General features: G+C 36.4%; 1 protein-coding gene across 1 annotated transcript in view; it reads left to right on the top strand.

The window, feature by feature from the left end:
• Positions 1-27,316, top strand: part of DGKB (diacylglycerol kinase beta) — a 335,774-nt gene that overhangs the window by 229,891 nt on the left and 78,567 nt on the right. Inside the window, exon 21 of the mRNA XM_041466733.1 lies at positions 25,316-25,406. Within this exon, the coding sequence (XP_041322667.1) occupies positions 25,316-25,406 (91 nt within the window). The remainder of the gene's footprint in view (positions 1-25,315; positions 25,407-27,316) is intronic.

Below are 27,316 nucleotides of genomic sequence, written 5' to 3'. Positions count from 1 at the left end.
CCAGGCAGTGCATGCAGCATAACATCATAGCATGTTTCTGTTTTTATTTGCTGTGAAGCTGTTGGGTCTCTCCTTATTTTCATCCACAGATCCTTGGTGTAAGTCCTTGCTGTAATCTGATGATGCTTTTTTTCCCTTTTTTGACATACAGGAACTGTAGGTCAAATCATAACATTTTAGAAATACCTAATGGGGTAGAATCTCAGGAAATTTCAAAAGCTGACTGGTTTTTGAAGCTGTTTCAACTAGACAAAATTCTCTTCTTTATTCTGCATTTTTAACAATCTATCATTGCTAGTGAATATGAACCTTATCTACAAAATAATAATTTTACTGGCAAAACTCATGTTAAAAAGAAAGAAAAATAATCTTGAGGTTAGGTATAGCAGAAGGCCTCAAAACATCTTTCCCTCTTTGCTGCCTTCTTGCCTTCCTTCTTGCCTTCCTTCCCTCCCTCTTTCCCTTCCTCCCTCCCTCCACTGCAGTGGATGGAGCTTCAAACATGGATGGTCATGGCTATAGACCATTTTTGGCTAAAATGCTGGGTTCTTTGGCTGATATCCTAGGTGCGTTTCCTCTCAGGGATGTTTGGCGTTGATGTTGAAAAACTGTAGGTTGTTTTTCATGGATAATTTAGGCAAATAATGAAACACATTCCACATAAGGCACAGAAAACTTAATACTGGCTTTTGTCTTGACTGGCTAGGTCTCTACCTAATCTTGGATCATAAAAAGAAATACCACCTCTTTCCTTTGTTTCTATCAAAGTAGTACCCGACTGGCATTTTATCCTTGCAGGTGTGGTTTGAATCTGTCCAGATGCCATATCTTCTTTTCTAATCTTCCTCTGCCTCCTTCACCTTGGCTTCCTAAATCTCTTTTCAAAACAGCATGTTCCATTAGACAGTCATGTCCAACCATTTAAAAATAAATGGAGAAATAAATGTGAAGTAAATGCAAATTGGAGGAAAGTGCTATCCTGTCAATTACCACAAAATATTCTTGTTTTCATCCTTAGTCCTTGGTGTTCTTCCCTTTTTTTAGTATGAACCTTGACCTGCTCCTTGCAAAAGCTCCCTATTCAAATAGGAAATCTTATGCAAGGACTTTACAAGACTGTCCTTGAGTTAAGAGTGACTCATTGAACACAGGCTTTTTGATTATGGTATTGGCAAATAGTATTAATTTTTTCATTTAAAATCTTGGCATGTTTGAATATTTCTGCTCTGAGTCCTAAATTCCTTATCAGAAAAGCTTACTTTCAGTTTCAAATGTGAAAGTTTTGTCTATTTGTGGTAGAGAATTTTTAAAGTTATGGTTTGAATGCACCCTTAGGCAAAGTAGTGAAGGACAAATATAAAACACCCAAATGCTTTTTTTTTTCCAGTCTCATGCTTTTTGAACCCCAGTGCATGATTTTTTTAATATTGAAGTTGGCAGTACTGCTGTTTCAAATTGGTATGCACTATTAAATGAGAAATAATAATATTGGTATTCTCTCAAAAATCTTTTATCCTTCCAGAGAATGGAAACCTCTTATCTGATCAATAATGTGCAAAAAAACCAAACCCTATATTTCCATTAAATGTAAGGCATTTCTGATTCATAGACCATCTTTTTGTTTTGTGTTTCTGGCACAATGGTGTCTTGTTCCATGACAAAAATTTCGCATTGCTGTAGATTCCTACAGCAATGCAAAATAATGACAATAGCAATGTAAAATAATGACAAAAATGTTCCTATAAAAATTAGAATTTTTTTGTTGATGTGACCATCTAGTCAGTTGCACTTCGACTTTGGAAAATGCATTCTTAAAATTATGCTCATAAATAACTTTAAATAAGCCTAGTTTAAGGCTTGAAGTGCCTGGAGTACCTGATCTCCGTAAGACAGCTCTCTTCAAAGTCACTGCATTTGTTTGAAAGGTGTATACCTAGGTAGTTATGAAATTGTTTCCAGCCTGTGGGATGCAGAGCATGTCTGAGTAGTGCTCCAATTTGAGAGGGACTTCAAACTTCTGGTATGCTTTGAGAATGTAGCAACAGACTAAATGATGTGTCAGGCAAGCCTGATGTGTGCACAGCTTTACCATGCAGCCCTGGGGAACTGATGTGCACTAGCAGTGCTAGTTTGCCATCTGGGACTATACTGTGTACATACTATACTCCGTAGAGCACAAATCCTGTGATGGCCCAGGCTGTACTATGTCCTGTACACGTTATTCTACTACTCTGTGCTCCTGTGAGTTTAGTCAAATCTCAACCCTTCTGAGAAGGCATCTGGGTGAGTTATTTGTGAGTCCAGAAACAGGAAACAGCCACAGCTTTCCCTTGAGCTCTCCCACAGAACTCTTTGTGCAACAGTTTGGAAACAAGGCAGGTCTGGGCTTGAGTTTGGGATTGAGCTCACATGCAAGAGATGCTATTGATGTAAGCACAGACTATTGTGCAGTTAGGAGTCACTTAGATCTTAGGAACATATGGCAGTTTGATTGATGTAAGTTACATCAATTCAACTTTAACATTATATCTTCCGTAATTTTGTATAATTAATTTAAACTGATTATTTTGCACTTCAAGAAGACATCAAAGAATGGTAGGTAACTTCAGAGCTCTAGTTCACAAAGATTTAAATCGAGAAGTTATGTCATCTTTCTGTTTTTAAGTTTGCTTAAAGTATCATTTGTGCAGAGGTTTTACACCAGAAAGAATGATACATGAATTTCAAATTAACATTATTTCTGGTAGAAAGCCAAAAGAGGTTACATACTTGGCAGAAAATAACTTTCTGTATTTTTTTAAATATATAGTGCAAAAGCATTACATGCTTTCAGGTCTCTTGCTAATAATAGAGGATTATTTTGGGTGTCCTAGGTCCCTCTTGTGCTCAGTTTATAATGAGTGATTTTTTAACTTTTTTTTTTTTAATGAAACAGTAAAGTGTATTTTGTTTGTCTCCTTGTTTCCCTAAGGAGAAAACTGTCTGTAACTTTCCCTAAGGAGACACTTCACAGCTTTACAACTTTTGTAAAGTTGCAAACACACTGCAGATACATTTTTTGGGAAAGTTCTCAGAAATTATCTGACATTCATAATTACTGAAGAACCAAAAGAAAATTGAATCTATGGAAAAATTGAGCTTTCTGTTTGACTTAAAAATAAGAGCTGATGAATAACATTCCACAAGTGATTTCACAACTCTCTATCAACTCACAGTGTTTGGACTTTGCAGTATTGTACCCCATGTTTGTCCCTGTGCTTTTACAGACACAAACAGCTGCTCCAGGAGAGCAGGCTGGTGGAGAATATGCCAGATAGCCCCGCCTTACCTTGAAAATGGAGGCTTTTATAGATAGTTTGTACTGGCACTACAGCACTATCCAGCTGCGACTTGCAAACAAAGATATCTGCTGTATATGAATGCACCAGCAAGCATTAATGCTGATAGAAACCACCAGATCTGTATCTCTCTTTGCTGACACGTGAGCTTGAAACAATATGACATAGTCCTCCCTCAGCCTAGACAGCTCACTGAGCTTGACAAGGACTCTAGTAGAAGACAAGCAGTTCTGCATCGTAAGCTTTTTGATGGAAAACATAAAAGTACTGCTCTGTCCAACCACCTTCTGAACGTGCTAGAAAAATGACAGGTTGTCAAAATTAAGTGCCATGTTCTTCACTGAAAACAAAGCAAACATGAAGAAAGCTTTTAGCAATAGGCACTGGTTTAGTTCAGACTATTTTTCCAGCATCTTGCAACTATACATTAATGATATTTTCTTCAAACAGCTGTTTGTGTAAAGGAAGAAGATTATTTTGGTAGGCTGAAGTTCAACAAGTTCTTTCAAAATTTGCTTTTCTTTTCTCTAAATCCTGCAGGATAAATAGCTATGTTAAAGAAATGGCTGTAAAATCCAGGCTGAATTAAGACACATACATTAAAAGAACAAGCTGTGGATGTTGACTTTTGCAGCCCTTTGATTGTGTCAGTAACTGAAATATACTGTAAATCTTGTGGCTATGACAAAAAGTTTGAAAACATGGCCTGGCATTAGCAATACTATTTTTCATTGTCTGTTAGCAGCTTGAAACAGTTATTTGAAGTGTGAATTATCCCATTTTCACTTTGTAAACTTAAAACTATGAGAAAGGACAACTGCATACATTGTGGTGCATATGCATTTTCCAAGTTCTCCATTTTTCTACTCTTTAATCTAAAATTTATTTTCTTCTGTAAATCATTTTTGTTTTTCTCATTTTTCTTTCCAGGCTCATCTTTTATATTTTTATTTCTGCTTTATGACATATTTAAAGTTAAATATTATAAATTAAAATCTCTGTTTCTAATCTTTAAGTTAAAGTTTAAACAATATACCTTTGTTAAAAAATAATCAGGCCTTGGAATATTTTTATGTCCCATTAGGCATTTTTAGGAAAATCCAAGGCCTGCCTTAATTGTCAGAGAAGCTGCCAGGTTTTATTGACATACTAATAATCCAGAATGGGAAAATTTGCAATGAGTATGTCCTTTTAGATGAACGCTGTGCACCTTTGTGATGTCTGGTTATGTAACATAGACATTTAGGGACTGTAATTCAAAGGAAACAGCAGCAGCAAGACAGAAGTCTGGCTCTGATAGTAAAAAAGCAGAGATTTGTGTGCCTGTGTTGGAAAAGGAGCAATAAATCACATTATCATTTTATTCATACTGCTTTTAATCCAGATGTTTACTTTTCCTGCTGTAAAGGTTGTTTCTCTCCTTCTGCTCTTTGTATTGATGCTTGATTATATCTTATCTGAGTCTTTTGTTTGCAGCTAATCCAAGTTAGATGATAGTGAGAACTGCAAATATTTTGCCATTATAATCATCATCATAAATCATAGGCCATAAGATCTGCCTTGTGTTTAGAGGAATCAGCTTTTTTATTGACTGTCTTCCATAATTAATAGCACTTTACTTTGTAAATCAAATTAGCTCACTTTTTCTATAAAGATTTCGTGTGAGATCATTTTTTAGAACATTAAATGACCTTGACAAAAACAAGGGATCAATAACACGTTGATTAGCAGATTGTTTTCTGGAATATTGGATGGTTATCGTGCTGTTAGTTTTTCCTGTTGTACGACCTGTAGAGGTTGAAGGTCACGGATACCTCCTGGTAATTCTGTTTTCCCCAAGTAGCTGATTCTACTCTTGTCTGATACTGATGGATTCTCTTAGGCATGTGTGTAGATTTTTAGATTTACACAGGGCCTTGCAGTCTTGATTCCCAATTCTGCTCATAGTGACAGAGCTGTTAAATATCCTGGACTTCAGGTCTCTCCCATGTCCATGCCCAGATGCTAGGGTCAGCTACAAGGCAACCAGTTTTCCCAGGTTTTTTGCAGTCTGGTCTTGAAAACATGAGAGGATGGAAACTGTACAGCCTTTGTAGGCAAACTGTTCTTATGCCTGTGGCTGTCCATTGGAAAAAAAAAATCATATGATCGTATGTCCTCTCAGATCTTATTTCAATTTATGCCCTATTTTTCTTTGCATCTTACACCATTGTGAAGAGTCTGGATCAGTTCTGTGGGCACCAGCAGGCTGTTAGTTCTTTCCCTTCCTCTTCTCCAAGCTGAACTAAGCCCAGCACCCTCTACATCTGTTCACAAAGACCAAATGCACCAGCGCCTGCCACCTTGGTGGCCTCTGCTGGACACTCTGAACAACTTCTCCTTTGATGGTAGGACTGCCTGTGCTCTCTTCTTCACTGATGACTTTAGTTGGATCCTTTTCTCTCATTGCTCCTTACCAGCTCTTTATGTTTATTTGATGAGCCTTCATTCAGGTAACATAAAACAGAACTCCTTGTGCTGGAAGCCCATGACCGATCAAACTTTGACACACAGTGTCCCAGGGGGAGTATGAGGCCAGGACACTGCATTGCGTTCAGAAGAGCCCTTAATGCCAAAAGACAGTCATGCTCCCAGCTATGAAAACGTCGTTAGTCACTCAGAAGGCAAAAGCCTGCCTCATGACCTGCACAAGCACCTTATTCCAAGGCTGTGTCATGTAATTGAAAAATTCTTTCAGAGGAGCAATGTTAGCAAATTAGGAAGTCTGTAAAGTTCAACAGCGTGCTTCCAAGTGCTGAATCACAAAAGAGTTGCAGTTTAGGTGCTTTTGTCAAATTTCCCCCCATATTAAAATCGCCTCTCCTGGCTACATGTCCCTCAGTGCTTTAAGGCTGTCAGGATTGGCTGTGCACTCTAGCCAGCCGCCTAGGAGCACACTGCTGGGCTCATAGAGTAAATGCCACTCTGCCACATTCTCTACGTGCGGCAAAGGAAAACAGGTGCATCTTGAAGTTGGGCTACCTGTGAGTCTTTGCACTGGGAAATGTGTCTACTTTTAAACAATTTTCATCAGGATGATTTGTTGTCTCTGCTTCTGATAACTTTTAGCTCTTGTAATACTCCTGTTCTATTGATGCCATGGTGCTTTCTGTTCGTTGGTGAGAGTCCTGATTTTCTCTTTTATCTGTAACACAAAATTTCCACTCATATATCGATCAACTGAAAATGCTGATCAGCTCTGAACAGTCAATCCTTTATTTGAACTTCTAGCTATGGGTAACTTTGGGCATCTTGTGACACATCATCAGTGAAGTTTTGAAAAGATGTTGCATTCCAGAGTCTTAGAACTTGGGTAAAACATTCTGCCATAGACCTGAATGACTGCAGGAACAGATATGTGAAGAAATAAGAGAATGTTTATACACAGTTAATTTTCTTAACATTTAAAAATAACCAAATTAATTTATTTTTTAATTTGCTCTCTGGCTAAAACCAAAGGGAAAAAAGGGTTTTACAAATGTGCATTATGCAAAGAAGAATGCTAAAATCAGATTCAAGAGTGCATTATGCTAGTGCCGTGAAAGATCAAGACTGAGACCCTGACCTCATTGAAACTGGCGCAAATTTCATTTTTGAATTAGCAGGGTCAGATTTCATTCCAGATACAAGATGTTAAGGTGTAAGGTTCCATACTAATTATTAGGATATGAAAGTATTAAAATTGCACAAAATAATTATTAAATTACACAGATTTTGTAGAGGATTTAGTTCCTGCACAAAACTAGTACTAAATAATTGTGAGATAAGGATATAGAACTGAACACAGAAGAAGGTTTTAGTTTCTTGAACAGGATTTGTGTTTCAGCACTTTTTAACATAACAGGTGATTAAAAGTATGTTGACTGGAAGGAGTCTGTAATATGCTACACGAAAGACAAAATTAATTTTATTTTGTTTCTAATACTTTCTTTAGATGTGTTATTCAATACAAGTCTACACAAGCTAATTCATAGAAATAATTGCTATTGCACCTTTTTATGCCCAGTTTATACAGACTTCAGTTATTTCTTGCAGCGGAACATAATGTCTCTGTCAGAGAGCTGTAAGAAAACATGGAAAGAAAAAAGAATGTTAAGTAATACTGGAGAAATATCAACAATTGTGTGGGTGAATTGTTATAAAAATAGCTAAATGGAGGGTCAGATATCTAGAAAATACAGAGTTAGATCATGTGGAGAATGATGAACTTTTATTTTAGAGAGCAATGACTTGTTCTAGGAAAGTACTAGACAGTCAAGCCTGATAATGGGTGGAACAGGAGCTTTTGAGAGTGATTCTGTAATTTGAAGATGAGGTAAGGCTTTGGCTTTATGAACAGGGCAGTGAGATGTAGGAAGGTGATTCTTTAAAATTCCTGTGGTGTTCATGAGAATAGTGCTGTTTTATGCAATCCTAATGCCCAGTCTTTAAAAGAACATTGAAATTGCAAAGGTTTCTGAAAAAGCTGCAAAAATATGTAAAGAAAGAAATTGTTAAAGGAAAACACACAAAACAGTTGAGTACTTGTCATTCATCATAAAAAGGAGAAGATTAAATTATGAGATGACCATAACAAGTATCTCTGTGAGATCTCACTCATTTGTAAAAATTGTAAAGGTTTGTTTGTTTTAGTAGATGAAGGTATTAGAAGGCACAGAAGCTGCAAGTAGGTAGATTTGATCTAGGAATGAAGAATACAAATGATTATCAGTCAACGTAATGAGCTGGTGAAAGCATTGTCTCACAAGTCAATGCCATTACAGTTCCATAACGAGGGGAACAGAATCCCACACTAACAATACCAAAAACAAACAAATAAACCCTCTTAGAATATCAGTTGCATCACTTGAGGATAATGTGAACCCCCAAGTCCTATGAAAAAGTAAATATTTATTTTTGATTTATGACTTGCATACTAAAATAGTGAGTACAAGAACCAGCATTTATGAAGAATTCTGGGAGGACATCTTTTGGGATGATTTTTCAGGCACTCCATTCTATGGCTTTGATCTCTTTGACTTGTCTTTCCACCAGACCTTTTTCTCTGCCAAAGATTAGTGACATTCAGAAGACCTTAAAGCTCCATTTTTAGACTGTATAAGCATTATTTCACACAATATTAACAGATATTTTCAGAGTAACGTGTACTTACGAACTCAAGTTCTATTGATTTTCACTATGGTGCCGTGTGGAGAGGTCTAAAAACTTCACCAAACCAAGTGAATTGCTTTAAAACAGAGCAGAGTTGTCCCCAGAGCTGGGGAACTCTGGGTGCTCCCCAGCTGTCACCTGGTGGTGATGCCAGTACCAATAGCAGCTCACTGAGGACTAAAGCTGCATCTTGGGAATTTCCAACGTCACAAAGTTCCATTTGTCCTTCTGTGTAGCATTGTTGTTTGAACTTAACCTACAAATTTAGAAGATCTATTTTAAAGATCAATTTCTTAATCTTTATTTAGGACTCTGTCAGCTCTCCTTTTGATTTGAAGACTGTCACTCACCTAAATGTGGATGAAATCCAGATAGGCAATTCTGAAAGGAAAAAGGCATGGTTACTTACTATAGAAATTATTGCTCTTCAAACCCCTTGTCTGAATAATAGTCACAATCCTTTTTGTGTTTCATTCTTCCTAATAATTCTTGAATTAGAGAAAAGAACTTGTGACTGTTGTGGCTGTGCTTTTTATGAATATTCCTTAGTATGAGGCTGTAGATAAAAAGCAGCACTTTCCCCAGCAGACAACAATCTTCACGTGCATAATTTACAGTACAGAACTAGACATAGCAACTAGTAAGTAGTAAGTGGTTTTTTTTTAATACTCAGATCATCTACAGAATAGTTGCTAGTGTTTGGTTGGTTTTTTTTTTTAATGTTCCATATAAAAGCTGTGAAATTAATGTTTTATTTGTCATGCTGTGATGGAATGTATGTGTTTATCAGATTAAATGTGCATACGCAGTAAAACAGAGTGCTCAGATCCGAGGCTGTAACTCTTCCTGGCTGAGAGCAGAGCATGGGTCCTGTGATCTGAGAGTGGAGCCTTTTAAAACTTCAGTGTTTAAAAATGAGAGATCTCTTGTGCACTTTTAGGTAGAGGGAGGGAAAATCCTTTTAGTCCAGCAAACATCTGGTAGCTCAAGAATAATAAAAAAGTACTGATTGGTTCTGACAGCTGCCTGCTTTGTAGTGGTATTTAACCAGAAATATTTGAAACAGATTGATATGAATAATGAAAGATTGCATGATGTATGACACAAATAAACTTTACCACAATTTAGCTCATTAACAAAGAAACAATGTTACATAAGGAAAAATCCTTATTTACTGTTTAACTCCTTTGTGATATTTCATTTTTAATAACCTGACAACAAATCAGGTTTTTATAATAATTTTCTCCATCAGGTATTGCAAGTATTTCATTGTGAAATAGGGTGAATGGGATGTCATTGTCCTTTAACAAGTGCTGCTGATGGATGTGGTCCATTTAAATGTACAACAGAGAGCTGAACTAGATAATGAACTTATTATTACTCTCTGAGGATTACAGGTTAGTCCCAAAGGAGTGCAGTAAGCTAGAGAAAATCCATATCTACTGGCTAAACAATAGCCAGAGGGCTGACTGGAGATATTGATTTACTTTCTAGGCCATTTAGACCTTAATGGTGGAGAAAAGCTGAAGTGCTGTTTACTTTTCTGCCAGAATCGACCAAACAACCAGTCCATTTTTTAAAGACTTTTGATTGATTTCGCTTAGAGGAATTAGAGGTGATTTATTTTTAAGCTGAAAGCAACTCGTAAATATCTCCCACTACACAGGTTCCATGAGAGTAAATGTTAAGTGGAAATGCTTACTGAGAAATACTTTGCTGCAAATCAATGTGAGCAGGTAATACTCCTTGATAGGAGCAGTCAGATGTTGGACACCTTTCTCAAGCGTGGTCAAGCCTCTGGTTGTGCTGTGTGAGACACAGCATTTTTAAAAGACTTAACTTTTGTAAAGGGGTATGAGTCTGATTGCTTGGCTGAATTTGTGCCAGCTGTACCCTGCTGACTTAGAAAAGGGCCATGGCTCTGGCAGTGTAAGTGGTGCTCAAGGTCAGTAGTGAGCAGCTTTAATATTTGATGGATGAAAACAGTAATTTATCATGTGACAATTGCCCATGATACTTCATACTCAGAGCAAATTGAGTTCTAGTTCTAAGAAACAACTCAGAGAAAAAGCAAGCTAGGATACTGAGATTAAGTATTTCAAAATCAGGCAAGCTTAAAGAAATGCTCCTGAGTCTACTGCCACATATAGAGACACATTTAAAGAAAATAATATGATTTTTATTTCCTAGAGATAACCAGTCTGGAAAAAGTCATAGGTTTATAAAAATGTCTGTCAGGTGTAAGGGCTGTAATTGTACCAAATATGGTGCCAAAATCATTCTTTGGAATGTTCTTATGAAACTTATAAGAGCAGAGATGATATATTGATAATACTCCTGTTTAGAGATAAAGCCATAATTTTATATTAATTCCCAACACTTCCTCTGTAGCTACTACTTAGGAAAATTGTGCAGGAACATTTTTTTGAAGTCCACTTGCAAAGATAAGACCTTTCCTTAGAAAGCATTGCTTGGTTCTGCTTTAACAGAATAGTCTCTGTTTATTGGAAGCAGTATTGTTATTACTAAACAGGCTTGGCTTTTTTCCTCCTCCCTAGACTTGGTTAATAAGCTGCATATATTTTAACACAGAAACATGTACCTGTTACTTGAAAACTAGAATTACAGTTAGCTCTGGGGATCTCACAAAAATGTGGAAATAGGTATCTGGAAGTTACATTTCAAATCCTACATGTGTTTTATGCTACCTCTCCTACCAGCTAAGTCCTTAACTCTATGCTGAGATATCTGATCCAGCCTTCACACCATGCTGCACAGCTGAAAACTGATGGAAAGAGGAAATATTCAAGTATCTTCCCATTCTCTGGGAAAACTCCTCAACAACAGAAAAATAGCGTGAGGTAGAGGTCATTAGGACTTTGCACCAAGATAATAATTTTTACTGCCTCTGTGCTTGTGAACTGATGGCCAGGAACTATGAGAAAGCTAAGATTTTCAGTGTGCACTTCATCCTAGTTCTGCAATATGCATAAAAATGAAAAATGGTGGATTAATGTATGGTCCCTGGTGAAAAACTGAAAAAGTTTGATAGAACCTATTTTTTAAGTATGTGTTTTGTAGTTAGCACACTGAGCTCTAATATAAGAATTTAGTACATGATTTTGTGAAGTCCCAAGCAGAAAATTTTGCAGGTTTCTTCATATATGGTTTATTTAATCTTTTTTGTTTGTTAAGATTCGAAAAAGTTCATTTGACCTTTACTTTTCTTCCGCCTTAAGAAGTTCATGGCAGAATACATTTTGCAGACCTGAGATGCTAGGATTTTAGGTTTTAATGCACTCTTAAAATTCATTTTTTTGAAAGAAAGACAAGCCTGTAAGCCAGCTTCTGTGGCTTTATGCAAGTGTCAGTGGAAGTGTTAGCTACAATTCTCCTGTAACTACAGCAAACTGTGATACAGCATTTTATGTGCTGATAATTTGAAATTAGTTATTGAGTATTTATGGTTCAAAAAAGGCTGCACATGTATATTAGCAGAAGCTGTGCAGCTGATTTTTCTGTATGTCAAATAACATGAAGTGATTTAAAAAATATGCCCTTTTAATATAACCTTTTCTGTTTATTTTGTCATTGGGAGTTGTTTTTTGTTGTTACTTTTTAAATCTATAGAATGATTGTACTAGAACGAATTATAGATTGGACATATTTTAACTTTCATTTAAGAGTCGGTTGATCTGGCTTAGCTAGTTAGCTAGAAAAGTATTATCTCACCTAAAATTATGAAATTTTATACTGAAATAGAGTCCAAATTATGCAAATTTGAAGAAATCAGATCAATGCCCCCAAATGACAGTATTGTCATTCCTCGTGTTCAATTTCCTTAACAAGTTTAAGTCCTAAAGTATTGCTGAATTTAAAGCACGAATGATTACTTCAATTTATTTCAGGAGATGAAAAGCAGTGAGTAAGGATGAGGTTCAAAGAAATCTAAATCTGGGAGGTTTTTGTTGGGTTTAGATTTTTTTTTCTTCTTTGCGAGTGAAGTGCATTAGGAAAGAAAACAACAGCTGGTAGCATGGAGCTGTGAGAGATTTTAAAAAGCTGGGGTGAAGCAATGATTAGAAATGCAATATGGAGCTGTAGTGTAAAAAGTAAAATCAAAGGCACTGAACTAGACAAATATAATTTAGGTAGTAGCACAGGTTTAATTACTAGGCTTGAGAGCTTAGATTATCATCCATAAAGGTTGATTCCTCACCAATTCTCTGAGTGCAGAAAAGAATCGTAGTAGACATTGGTGCTAAATTTATGATTTTTGTACCATATGACTATAAAAAATTAGAAAGGCACATTTTTAAAGTGATCTTTGTGTATATTCCTGTCAAAAGGGTCTGTATAGACTTCTTCAAAGTGAAATGTATATAATCACAAGGACATTCCATGAAAGTCACATAAGGAAATATTTTACAGATTTATTTTAAATATGCTTTAGAAAAATTAACTGATTTCTGCTTGTTTTCATATATTTTGAATTTTAATGGAGCACAGGAGTCAAGACTAAGTGGTCTCACTATGGCCATCTAATAAGTGAAATGATTACATGCTGGGTATATAAATGTTATTTGCTGATAATCCAACAGAGATTTTAGAGGAATGATCCTTGGTCATACAGCTTTGTACAGAGGAACAAAACCACTATACTCTTTTAGCTTTACTCTCTGCCTGGCAACCTGCCTTGTCCTTTAAGGTGCTGTTCAATGTAGAAAGTTTTCTAAATTTTTATTGTGAAGGATAAGATGGTAAGTAAATATAGTAGTAGAATGTATTATTTATACAGCTACCATGTGCATTTTCAATGCTAAGTCCTGATTTCTACTAAGTAAAGACCTTCTGTCACACTAAAAATGCATTCTGAAGTCTCTGCACATTTACAGAACAGCATTTTTAACCACAGCTGATGACTGCGTTCAATCTTCAGAGGAAAAAAGTTGCCTAAAAATATAGACTCACAAATATAGCATTAATCATAATATTTTCAGGTTTTTAAAAAATCAGTGGCCTTTTAAAAGCAAAACTCATCCCATCCTACTCTACAAAATAGAAAGTAATGTACAATTATTTAACAACTATGAACTGTTTTTTCCACAAAGAGAATAAAGCTTGTCCCATGTGTTTCATCTCCCTGTTGTCTGCTGCACCTGAGATCCAGCAGCTGTGCTTTAACCCTGCAGTAGGAAAGCAGGTAGCAGAGTGTCCATGCATTTTCCCAAGGGAAAGACAGGTTCCGTGCCTATTTTAAAATTCCTTAAAGGTGATACTATAGAGAAAGGACAGCTTATGTTACCTTTTGAATTGAATGTGCTACAGGGAACACAGGTGGGTTGGGTTCAGATCTTGGATTTTTCTGTGGTTAGTTAGGAAAATCCATAGCTATAGGAGGGCTTAGATGCTTCGAAATACTTGCAAGGATATGTTTTGTAAATTCTCTTTTAGCAAGTAAAGTGAGAAATAATGAGACTTCTTTTATGTTGAAGGGCTTGGGAGGACTGTCTTCTGTCTAGATTAAGTGTTTTGAAACAAGATAGGTTTTCAGTTTCAGATTAGAGAGCTTAACCTAGGACTCAAAAGTGTCTACCCACATATGAACTAGATATCAGTGCTCTCACTATAGTCAGTGGAGAACCAGTTATTTGTCTCAATGAAGCCTGGAGAGAAATTTCTGCTTACTTAGGCCTGGTAAATCACATCTTCAGTTTCATTAGTAGATGTCTTTTGTCTTGGAGGGAAATACAGTGTCTTCCTACTTCACAGGCAGACAAATGCATTGATGTGCTGAAGTGTGGTGTTAAACTAAATCCCAGGCAAGCCACCTCCTCCTTAGAGGTGGAGTTCTCATAGAGGTGGAATCAGGAGATGATACTTGAAATGAGTGAAGCTTCCTAAACTCATAAACCAGCCCTTCAGTGGAAAAATAAATTTTTAACTCCTCTGAATCCCAGTCAAAGAGGCAGAGGCTGTGCTATAAAGCTGTCAGGTTTAAATATTTCTGGAGGAATAATAAGGAGAAAGATTTAGTCAAAGATCTTCTACACAGTCTGATTGTCTCCTGTGTGGTCACAGAAGAGATGTTTATTGTTTGCCTTACAGCATTTGATGGTTTGCTTCTTTTTCTTTTCGCCTGGCCTTCTCATTGGGTCCTACTTGGGAATGGTATAAAGCATGGTGTTCCAAGTTCTTTATGGTAATGGAAGGATTCTTTTGGCAGGAATCAAATAGAAAGTATTGAGATACTTCAGCTTTTCAATGAGTTAAAGTATAGGCTAGAGGAAAAGGTTATTTAATTACATACCATCCCCTGCTTTACAGGGGAACAAAACTCGTTTGTATGATATTTAGTTTGCTAGTTTTCTAAAACAAATTTACAGTTTTGCATGTGAAGCAGCCAGTGAGGAGTTCCTCCTTCAAACCTATCCCTGAACCTCTGAAATATCTTACACATACTACTTTGTGTACCTAGTGTCATGTCTGTTTTTACATATCCATATGAGTGGGTGAGGGAAAGGAATATTGGGTTTTTTTCTGTGATGTAATAAAAAGATAAAATGTGGAAGTCTGTTCCTTGTGAGATAGTAGGTCTATTCTAATATATACAGAGAGGGCTTCTTTTGCTTTTTTTTTTTTTTTTTTTTTTTTTTTTTTTTTTTTTTTCTTTTGTTTAATGAGCTTTGTTGATTATCTAGTACGACCAAGGCTGGTAAATGTGGAACTGTTCATAGACTTTATTTTTGTTCATGATAAAAAGCTCTTGAGATTAATGAGTCACTGGTGCCTCAGCATCTGCTCCCAAGACTGGGGAATTTGGGAAAGAAACTGAAGAGAAATATAAGCATAAAAATAAGTAAAATGTTAAGAGCAGAAATCTTCATGATGGTGAATGGACATGAAGGATTTAAGAAGTGTAACAGAAATGTTTATTTAGCGGAGCAAAATGAGAGATTAAATCACAGCTATAATGAAGACAATTTTTAGGTGAATATTTTGAGAAACAACTATATTTTGAGCTTACCAACCAATTTGTTGAAACAATATATTCAAAAGCAAGCATCAGAAATCCATATTTAAAACAGATATTACTGTCACAGACCACAAACAGTACCCTCTTTCATGGAGAAATATCTTGTAAACTATGTCAGTCAGGTATCACAATTTTTTATAGTAGCTAGGTTTCATAACAGTTGCTGTAGGTTAACCTCCAGTAGTGAATCTCAGTTGAGTAAGCCACTTTTTGGTAACTCTGGAGAAAATACTTTTTATTTTCCTCATTAACATCTTGTTGCCACAAAGCAACCTGAGGCACGACTCAAAAGTTCCTCCTGTATTGTAGCACCTAGCACATGCTCCAAAGATCTTAAAAATTTTAGGGTATGTTGTTTATACTTCCATATGGCAATTTTTACTTGTATTTTAGGATAAATTTTTCCTCCATATAGATGTTAGTAGTACGTTCTCTGCTGGAGTCTAAAGTGTAAGGAGAATATGCAAAAAAAAGGCATCATAATAAAAAAAAAGAACAGGCTTCATAGCACATAAGATTGTGGCTTGTGGGTGTGATTATCAACCTGGTGATGCTCTTGTGTTGGTTTTTTTGCCCTAGCAGAGTGAGCACTTCTGGTCTGTCTACTGTTTCTCTCAGAAACCTGAACAAATTGCATTCTGATCTGGAGCTCAGCAAAATTAGGAAACAGTGCACAGGCCTCCACTGAATTCATTGCACCTTTTGTCTGTAAATATAGAGGAAACACATGATATTTGAGAACATCAGTACCTGTCTGAAGAGTGTTAATTTACTGGTATTCAGAAGTGAACTGTCTATACAAATATTTTAATCCAAATGGGTAGTTGGAGCCCGAGATAAAAAGTGGTTTCCTTTCTCCCCCTCCATTAATGCCCCTGTGGAGATGAAAGTTTAATTCAGCTATTTGTAAACCTAAGACTTTGTCACTGAGAACTAATTCATGTTTATAAAATTAGAATTATTTTGTTATTTTTCTCTATGCATCACTTGAAATTTATCCACATTAAATGTCATCTACAGTTTTATACCCCAATCACTTAGTACTGCAACTAGGTACTTTTGCAATTTTTCATGACTTACGTTTACTACTGAAAATGGTCAGAGCAGGGTGTCCAGGAATGGTTTCTTGGCCAGACGTGAGAGCAGAGTTGAAGACAGGACTAGAACTGTATAGTCAAGGGCAAAGGATGAAAATTACAGCTGGAAGGAGCTGCAGAGAGTTTTGAGAAAATTGGGCAAAGAACTGGAAAGAGGGGTACAGGCAGGTGGGCAGTGGAGGTTGCAGCCCTACTGTATGGACAGCTGTGAGCTACAGTGCAAAACTATTATAAAGCATAACAGAAAATGGAGTCAAATTCAGCTTTGCAGCAGTAGAATTGATAAATGTCAGGGAAAATGATCTCACAGTATTACTTAGTGGTATAAGTACTTACGGGGTAGCTTTTCAACCATGGATGGTAACATTTTATGATATGTGAAAATGTTATTTATTGTGTAAAACTAGAACTGGTCTATGAGGATTTTAGCTCTTCTGCAGTTATGCAGTTTAGCTCTTCTGCTTATGCTCGATGCCATAGGAGATTAACAATTAGATTTGCCAGAAGTACAGTTGGTAATGGAAAAAGGAAAAAATTGACAAAGATGTCTCTATTAAAATCATGCCAGTCACACATAAATCTCTTATGGATGTGCATCTCCACTGGCTATTTCCTTACCTTTGCGTATGATTCATTATAAAGAAGAACAGGAATTATATGATTGTTAAGACAGAAGTAGAAAGAAAAGAACATTAGAAAAAGTCATACATTCTTATTAATATATATTATGTGCTGCAATGAAATCATTTTTACCTAAGTATAAAATTACCTAGATAATAGATTTATGAACTGTAAGAAAAGATGGAAAATATGTTGTCTGTTGAAAACTACTGTGAGAGACCTCTTAAAAATATTCTTTATATTGAATTGTAGAAAACACTGAATATGTTTTAGCTACTGAAATTTTATTTCTTTTATACAGCATTGAGTATTTAATTAGATAATATGCAGTGTATACAGATATTTCTATCACCAGAAATACAAATTACAATCTCTATGACATATAATATGCTGTAAATTTTTACTTCACAGAATGAATTAATTTGTAAAATACCTCTGAGATCATCAGATTATCGAGTCCAACCTATGACCAAACTAGGACATGGTACTAAATGCCATGTCCAGTCATTCCTTAAACACCTCCAGGGATGGGTGCCCACTTCCCTGGGCAGCCCATTCCAATATCTAATCACCCACTCTGTGAGGAAATTCTCCCTAATGTCCAACAACTTGGCACAGGTCCTCTTGTCCTGTTACTTGTTGCCTGGGAAAAGACATTGATACCCACTTCCCCCCCCACCCCCTGGCAACTCCCTCCTTTCAGGCAGCGTAGAGAGTGATACAGGCTCCCCTGAGCCTCCTTTTCTCCAGGCTAAACAACCCCAGCTCCCTCAGCGTCTCTTCTCAGAACTTGTGTTCCAAACCCTTTACAACTTCGTTGCCTGTCCCTGGACTTGCTCCTCAATGTCCTTCCTGAATTGAAGGGCCCAGAGCTGGATGCAGCATTTGAGGTGTGGCCTCACCAGTGCTGAGTACAGGGCAGGAATTTCATCCCTGGTCCTGTTGGCCACGCTGTTCCTGGTAAAGGCAAGATGCCTTTGGCTTTCTTGGCCGTCTGGGCACACTGCATTCGGCAGCTGCATTCAGCCACACTAGTTCAGCAGCTCTTGACCAGCAGCCCCAGGTCCTTTTCTGCTGGGCCATTTTCCAGCTGCTCTGCCCCCAGGCTGTAGCGCTGCATGGGATTGTTGCGGCCAAAGTGCAGGACCTGGGTCTTGGTCTTGTTGAACTTCACACTGTTGGTCTTGGCCCATCAATCCAGTCTGTCCAGGTCCCTCTGCAGAGCCTTCCTGCACTCCATCAGATCAGAACACCAACCCAGCTTGGTGTTGTCTGCAGATTTACTAATGGTACTCTCAAGCCCCTCATCCAAATCAATAAAGATAGTAGGCAGGACTGGGCCCAGTGCTGATCCCTGGGGAACATCACTAGTGATGGGATGTTGGCTGAATGTGGCACCATTTGCCATCAGTCTCTGGGCCCTTCCATTCAGCCAGCTAGAGAAGAGTGTGTCTGTCACTTGCTCTTGAATGTATGTCTTGAAGGCTGGGACTCATTAAACCAAAAGTAGCGACTTCAGACATACCTTAGTAAGCTTGTTTTCCCAAAGAGACCTTTTTTCCCCACACACATCGGGAATCACTTTCATTTTGCTTTATGGTATAAGTGTCCACAAATTGAATCAAATTGAATTAAAATCATAGAATGTTGGGGATCTTTAAAGGAAGGGACCTTTAAAGATCATCTAGTTCTGACCCTGCTGCCATGGGCAGGGATACCTTCCAGTAGGCCAGTTGCTCAAAGCCCCATCCAACCTGGCCTTGAACACTTCCAGGAGTGGGGGATCCACAGCTTCTCTGTGCAACCTGTTCTAGTGTCACACTACCCTCATCGTAAAAGAATTCTTCTTTATGTCTAATCTGAATGTAGTGTTTTTCAATTTGATAGAATTATAAATGATAATAAACCTTCCATAGAGCTAGATTATTCCCAGCTGTATGCTACATGGAATTTTATACTATCCTCTGTCGTGTTTGGTAATAATAACCAATGTCAGTGACAGAATATTGGAAGAGATGTTCAGCTTTTCTGCCTATCATGACGTTTCCTATACTGCTAGTTTCATTTTTAGACCTTATTATCTGTATTGTTAACCTTAAAAAATATGTGTTTTTATGTAGGTCTCCTTTAGGATTACTTTATTTTTCTTCTCTCCTGTACTTTATCATCGTACCTTTTTCAGTGCTGCAGAACTTCAATGCATTTCAAAATTAAGTTCCTATCTTCTCCTCATTCCTCTGCTTTTTTTCCCTTTGTACTGCTCACAGTTTCTCCTCTGTGGAAATATACCTCCATTTCAACACACTTTTCTGGTATTTTTGGTTCCCTGCAGTGGTGGTTCTACACATTATTCCACATTTGCTTGGAACAAAAGAGTGAACAGGGGAGAAAAGGAAGGTAAAGAGGCCTGTTCCTTTTAAATACATAGCATGAATCTGTTTCTCTGAGCACCTTCGAGACTTGTGGTGGATGAGATTATAAGCACCTACTCTTTATGGTTTCTTCGCTACTTTTTTTTTTCCTGCCATAGAATTTTCTTTTTTAAATTCATTACATTCTGTACATTGTTGTTCATGAATGCTGCTCTCAGAATGGGATCTTTATGCTGAAAATTCTATGAGTTTATGATACAGATTGAGATCAACTCTTGACACTCACTGACAAAGAAACAGTACTTCTGCAACAAAGCTGGAATGGTCTTTAAAAAGGTATTTTCAGAAAGCAGAGCTAAGAGATTATATTTTGAGGAACAATATACTTTCTGGAGGAATTAAAGTTTTGCTTGTTCATGAGCAGACATTCTTACACAGATTTGTATTAGAGCTTGCTTCCTGGCAGTGGATTTTTCAAGGAATTTACCTTGGAAGGCTGAAGAATTCTTGTACTTTCCTGGGTAAAAAAAAAATCTCTATTATAGATTAAAGGATAAAAGTTGACAGAACTGGAGACAAAAATTAGTTGTTTCTCTGCCAGTTAATATGGCAAATAAAGCCTTCCAAAAGTCTATTTCCAAGTGGTCATAATATGATTAAATTCTGTATTTATTTTCATGCAGATGGCTAGAGGAATATTCTTGATGCAAGGCCATTCTCATGCTAAATTTTAAATCTCTACTCAGAAAGTAAAACAGTTCAAAGTGTATGTTATCAAACACTCTTAATATAAGCAATTATATATGTTTTTAATCCAGTTGTTTTCAAAAATGGTCGAAGTATTTCAGCTGACATTCTACAAAAATGACAGACATTTTCTGATGCAGAAATTTTAGCTGAAGTCATTGAAGCTTGACACTGCATAAAGTGTAAATAAATATAATAAATATAAACAGTAAATATAAGAAGTGCAAATAGGATGTGGTAGAAAGTGTGACCAACTTGCAAATGTAGCAATAAGCTCTTGCCCCAAGTGAGGACTGTAAATGCCAGAATAAGAATTTGTTACTGAAGTTAAAGGTACTCCTTTTATTGTGACCTTTTATTAGCAGCCCATAACTGGTCTATTGTTCCACATGTTCTGATAGAGTGTTCATACTGCAGTGAAGTGTAGATGCTCTTCAGGTGTTGAATAAAGTATTTACTATTTCCATATTTAGATACAGGACAATTTTTCAATGACATGCCTTGTAATTGCTTAATCAGAAAGGTTATATAAAATAGTTTTAGCAGTAGGGGGGTTTCTGATTAACTGATAATGGAGCAAACCCATATCACAGACTATTTTGATTATTTTGCCTTGATTACCAAATATTAGTCTGAACTTTTCCAAGAAAGATATCTAAGTTTTTAAGTCTGACATTTATTCACAGCATAGAAATGCTGTAAGAAATGGCAGTATTAGCTCTTTTATAATGTTGTTAGGACCTGCCCCTGAAGGTGAGAGTAACTGAGGTTCTTGTTAACAGATCCCTTGGGTAATCAGAGTGAAATTACATGGAATGACCAGTGTTTATGTATACACGGATACCACCACCCGTGGATCCAGTGATGAGATTTGATTGTTGCTTTGTTGAAGTGATGGTCACAGTCTTGATCTGTCAGGGGTGAGGAAGCCCCTGAAACATATAGTTCAGTGTGTTGATGTATGTTCAGTTTTAGCTAGGATCCCAAGGTACCTCGCCTGGGGTGGGAGTTTGACATTGTCTATGGAAACACTGTGGATCATGTTCAGTCCTCTGGTGGATGGCCCCAGAAATTAGTCTGGGGCACTTTGGGGATCTTTGATGGTTTATGACGTCTTCTAAGACATTACAGCTCCTTCTCACATCCACTTGGTTTAGCCAGTTATTCCCTATCAGAAGGGATGAAAACCTTCAGGCCTGTCCTGGTTCTTCCCCACAACCAGAGTTTTATGCCTGAGCAAGTTATGTAGCTGAGGACATTGGCATGATAAAAAGCATTATCCCATATAGCAAGATCTTCTTCTTACCAGCCTCTTCCTTTACTTGGCTCAAATCCCAGCTTGTTGCTGGACAGACTGGTTTGTTGTGGTCCTCCTGTAGTGCTCATCCCCTCTGCACCTGGGCTGTTCTTAGGTTTAGCCACCACACACCCAAAACCTCTCCTCCTCCCCTTTGGTTGGGGGATGCAAACCTGGCCTCAGCAAAGCACCTGCTGCTTTTGCAAATGGCCAATTGCATGAGTCATTAACCATTAACATTTCAGTCTCCCACAACTGTTGTGCGAATTTATTTAATCACTGTTAAAGATCATTCCACTTATCAGAAGATTGACCAATACTTGAAAATGTGGAACATTGCCAGCATAAAAGGTGTTTAGGTTCTTGAAGTACAGTTTTGTTTTGTCATTCCTATACCTGTAGTCTGTATATTTTGACATACTGTAATAACAATAGCAATATAGGTCAGCCTTTAATCATGATTGATGTTCTATTTATATTGTAAAATCTTTCAGAGTTTAGTTCAAAGCATGTGAAAAAAACCAAACTCTTTCCTGTAGAATAATCTATTCCCTTTCCTATTCCAACAAAACTAATGTTGGAAAGAAAGAGCAGACTTCAAACTTATTTTTGGTCATCTCTTATTAAAAGCTGAGAAAAGTCTAAATAATTTCCTCTGGGAGAGAGAAAATATACATGACAGCAGCCTGTGATTCAGTTTCATACAGTTTTAATGTGGCAAAATTGTCATTAAATATGTATTTGTTTAGCAATCTAAAATTTACTTAAATTGTGGAAGAAATTAGAGTGGCCATGAGAAGAATTCATTAATCTTCTGTTTGCTGCTGTGTAAATAAGCAGATGAGCTTTACCTCTTTGAAACAGGAATGCAAGTGGAAGAAATGAACTAGAGGTTGGGGTTTTTTAATTATTAGAAAATTTGTAATATTTACTAGAATAATAAGACTTGTCTTGTTTATAAAAATTTCAGTATAATTTCTCTGGAGTTCTTTGTTTAACTCCATTTTGTATCTCTATGAAAAGTAATACAATCCTCTGTTCAATAAAAGATCTAGTGCATTTGAATAAAGCCACAAAATTTAATCTATTTCATGGCTTGTAAAGGAAATTGGTAAATCATTTGAAAATGAAGCATAAAATTATTTGTATCTACATCTATCTTTGCATTTGAAAAGCTGTCTAGTAAGTTATCTTTCTATGGTTAAAAACAGTCTGCTAGAGAATGGAGAACAGGTTCACAATACATTTTTCAGCCTGATAGACTCTTACAGGTTATATTTAAATTACCAGAAATCAAAACCTCACCTGAAATATTTATTTAATCTTCAGTTATAAGATTCTACAAAATGTAGATTTATAGATCTAAATTTTCTAGTAATTCTTGCGTGCATTGACAGTGCTGGGTTTTGTGTGGCTGAGCTCAAAATACCTGAATTTGCCACACTGTATTCTGAATGACTCAAAAATGTGTGTCTGTTTTAACTTTGTGTAAGTCAAAGAGTTTATACAGAGTGCTAATAAGTAAGTCAATTTAAAACAGTCTTTTAAATAAAGAAGAAAAGATTCTTCATTTGGGGTAAAAGTAACTGAATAGCAAAAGGAAAGGCTATCAAAAGAGAAGACACTGGCTTTTTTATCTGAATAATACGCTCTAAAGACATTGCCAAGTATTTTTATGAGTATTTACATCAAGGTTTTGTTGGTCTTCTTGGTTTTTTTCAGGTTTTTTGTTTGTTTGGGGGTTTTGGGGGTTTTTTTGGTGGTTTGTTTGGTTTGGGGTTGTAGTTTGGTGAGCGGGTTGTTTGGTTTTTGTTTGGTTGGTTGTGGGGTTTTTGTTTAGTTGGTTGTTTCTTATTATTGATCATCCCTCTATGGAAAGTAGTGGGAAAATAGATGCATCCATGTTTTCCAAAGGCACCCAATGGAAATTCAAGAATTAGTTCACATTTATTTGGGAACCAAAGGTTTCTAAATTTCTTCATATATGTTGGTATAAATAGAGCACTTGATCCCAGGTCAGTATGGCAGTGTATAGAAGTGTATACCTGCTAAACTGCTGGTATAGAAGGTATAAACTGCGGATATATCAGATCACTTCCATTCTAGACTTGAGAAATCTGGACCTCAATCAGGCCAAAACCCTTCTGGTTGTTAGAGCTCCTTTGAGAAGATGCTGTTTATCTGAGAGAAGGTTCTCAAAATTAGTTTCCAAATATTTCCCAATTTTCTGTGTAAAAACCTTTGGAAATGCCTGTAAATTTTTCCATCGGAAGTGTATTATTTCCTTATTAGTCTTCTCTTCCCAACTCTGTATAGGCTGCCAGGTTGGACATCTTTACAGCTCCCTGATGCTGCACCAGGAATTGCTCGCTCTTAAACAAACAGGTTTCTGGAAATGGCCAGTACTGCAATACCTTTTCTTACTTTGTCATTTTAAGAGTCATTAAGTAGATTTTAACAACAATTAAGTAGTCTCCTATATGTAATTTGAAGTAATTAAAAGTGGGATGTGTACTTTTGACATGTTTAACAGTTATATACATTTTTGTTTCATTCTTCTCGATTTTTAGCTCATGCAGACTGTTGTTTTCAAGTTAGAAGCGCAATGTGCTGTGCCTGTGTCAGAGAACAGTTTATACAAGTGAAGGAACTGTGTTCATATCTGACTCCTAAGTGGGAATAATGAATTCTAATTCAGTGACTTTTGTTGTGGTTGTTTAGCTTTCTTTTTTTTTTCTTTTTTTTTTTCTTTTTTTTTGTTACAGAATAATAGTTACTCCTGGGAGTTCACAAAAAGTACACATATTTATTTGAAATGGTGCTGTTGGCGTCCTGATTGTATTTAACAGTATGCAATAAATCTGGTAAAACATAAGTTAGGTCTTTATGTATTTACAAAGAAAAAATTGTAAATTCTTCCTGCTGTCACGATAAACTAAGCAATTTACTAGTATTTAATCCAGTTTTATTTTCCTCTGGAACCTGTTAATGAACTTCAAGATGCAGGTCTCATTGCCCATTTAAAATGTGTCTATGAGTGAATTACCTGGTAATACAGCTCTCCTTCTGCAAAATATCTAAAGATTGTTAGAGCTGGAATTTTTATTTTCTTCTGGTATCTCATCTGTCATCATCTACAATAGGCATTTGCCTTTACTTTTAACTAGCTTAAGGCAGGCTACATTTTTTCTTGGCTCTTCTTCATGATGGGATTGCCCTGCTTGCACATTCTGCTACTCTGCAGGATAAAGATGTTAACTGTGAATCAGAAATCATATAGTAGGTGTAAGACATGAAATAAAATCGATACATTTTTCTGAGGCATGTCACTGGTTAAGTGACAGAAAATATTCTGATAGTGACTGAAAAAGAAAAGTCAAAGGTACATTTGAACCTGTCAGTTCAACATATTCCTGTTATCCCTTTAGGGGATATCATACAACTTGACACCAACATTTAAGCTTTGAAAATTATGAGCTCATCTATTTCAAATGGGATGTCACATGTTCCCAAGCCTTTGCCATTACTTATAGTGGAAGACAGGATGATCACTTTTGTCACATATTGATAGTGAATAAGATCTTTCTTTTTTTCTTTTCTTTTTTTTCTTGTTTCAGAATGAAGAACAAATTTTGGTATTTTGAATTTGGCACTTCGGAAACTTTCTCAGCCACCTGTAAGAAGCTGCATGAATCTGTAGAAATAGAAGTAAGAAACTAATTGTTGCCTTTATCCTTGAAATGTCACTAGCTTGGCTGAAATGCAGGGAGCAAGGGTGCAGAGTGCCTGAATCCAACAAGGCAAAGCAGTGCACATCCTTTCGACCCTATATTCCAAAATATTATTTTTATCATGTCTATTTGTAGTGTAGCCCTGCACACTGGAACAAAGTTCAGTTTGATGATTAGTGAAGTCTTAATACAGTAGACAAGGTCAAGAGGTGAAATATAACATTAGAAATCAATAGGGAGTGTGGCTAGGTCAGGTGGAAAAATGAAAGACTGTTGGAGAGAGTGAGAGCTGCTGCAGGATTAAAATAATAAAAAAATAATCTTATTATTTCTAGGTCCCAAGGTTTTATAACCTTTAAAACTCAATTCCCTAAAATTGTATGTACTTTCCTGAATAAAGGTTAAAGAATATATATATTTTTTGAATTATTCTCCTTCATTAAATAGCTTTTCTCTCTGTATAAGGGGTCATCTTTCCATTATACATTGAACATTAACTCAAAAGACACAGGATACTTACAGACAAAATGGGAATTTAAAATAATGTGCCACTGCTACTTTGATGGCTGCTAGAATAAGTGGCTGAATTACATAAACTGTTTGAGCATCTGATGTTTATGAATAAGTACATGAAAAAATGAGAAATGAGTGAAGACACAAACCTGAGAATTTAGGTTAAATAATGAAATCATTTCTCAAGAGGATTGTGGTGCTTTTCCTTTCCAGTAGTAATGAGAAACTGCATGTGTCAATGGAGTATTTGTATAGTAGCATGAGGCACTCAGAGAGGTCTGGTGCGAGCTATGAGAGTCCAGTCAAAGTCTCCTGAAGGGTGAATTCTGAAATGATCTGAAGGAACCATAGCAGAACAGTAGCAGAGAATACTGAGACTGAAACTGTACGACCAGCAGTACCACACTTGCCTGTTAGGCTGTTATGTTTCTCTTTGAAGGGAAAACCTGCTCCTCTTGTGTTAGATTAAAATATAATAAAAATAAAACAAAACTCCACCGAAAGCCTTAGGAAAAAAACCCTTAACAAAAATATCACCCTTGCTTCCCAAGAGAGTGCTTCACACACATGAGTTTAGGGAAATGTAGCATTAAAAATATTTTATTAGTTATTGGAAGAAATGCTTACCTGGTTTGATTAGATTTGAATAAACTGCAAGTTAAATGTACCTTTTGATTAAATACAAATTGAAGAGCAGGCTTTCCCAATAAAATACTGATATCTAGGGAAAGTCATACATATCCAGATACATACTAAGATATGAACTTAATAATTTTAACCATTCAATGAATGATTAAATGTTAACATCACAAAACAAACAAGTTTTGTGGTGCTGCTGCTATCAGTTGTGTATTCATGTATTATGTATTCATATTATGTATTCATGTCAGTAACTATTATTACCAAAAAAGTGTTACACTGCCAGTATATGAGGCATGTTTGTTAGCACTCACTTCATCTATCCTAGTCATTACCATTAGTCATACAGTTAGAAACAAAAAGCATAGTTTCCAAAGTTTACAAGAACTATTAGGAGTTGGTTATTTGTGTAATTTATTGACAATGAGTAAATTATGATACTTGCTGGCTGGTATGCTTGTATCTAATGTTTCTTGTTTGAACATTATCAGCATTTTAGTCTGATTTTTAACCTGATGCCCCTTGGGGATGCCACTGCAAATGGGAGGTTGATGCATGAGACCACATTTCACTCTGGATAAAATGCACAAAGAATGTGCTTGCTCTACAGCCAAATTTTGAATGAACAAAGCATGAGAAGATTAAGGATCTGTATCTCTGAGCTGCTAGACGGTGATCAAATGTTCTCTGGGCAAATATTTGTTTAGCCTTGTATTTGATTTCTAACCTAATTAA

Source organism: Pyrgilauda ruficollis, unplaced genomic scaffold (genome assembly GCF_017590135.1).
Source record: "Pyrgilauda ruficollis isolate IOZ18807 unplaced genomic scaffold, ASM1759013v1 scaffold2, whole genome shotgun sequence".
Lineage (NCBI taxonomy): Eukaryota > Metazoa > Chordata > Aves > Passeriformes > Passeridae > Pyrgilauda > Pyrgilauda ruficollis.
This window is presented reverse-complemented; position numbering and strand designations above follow the sequence as displayed.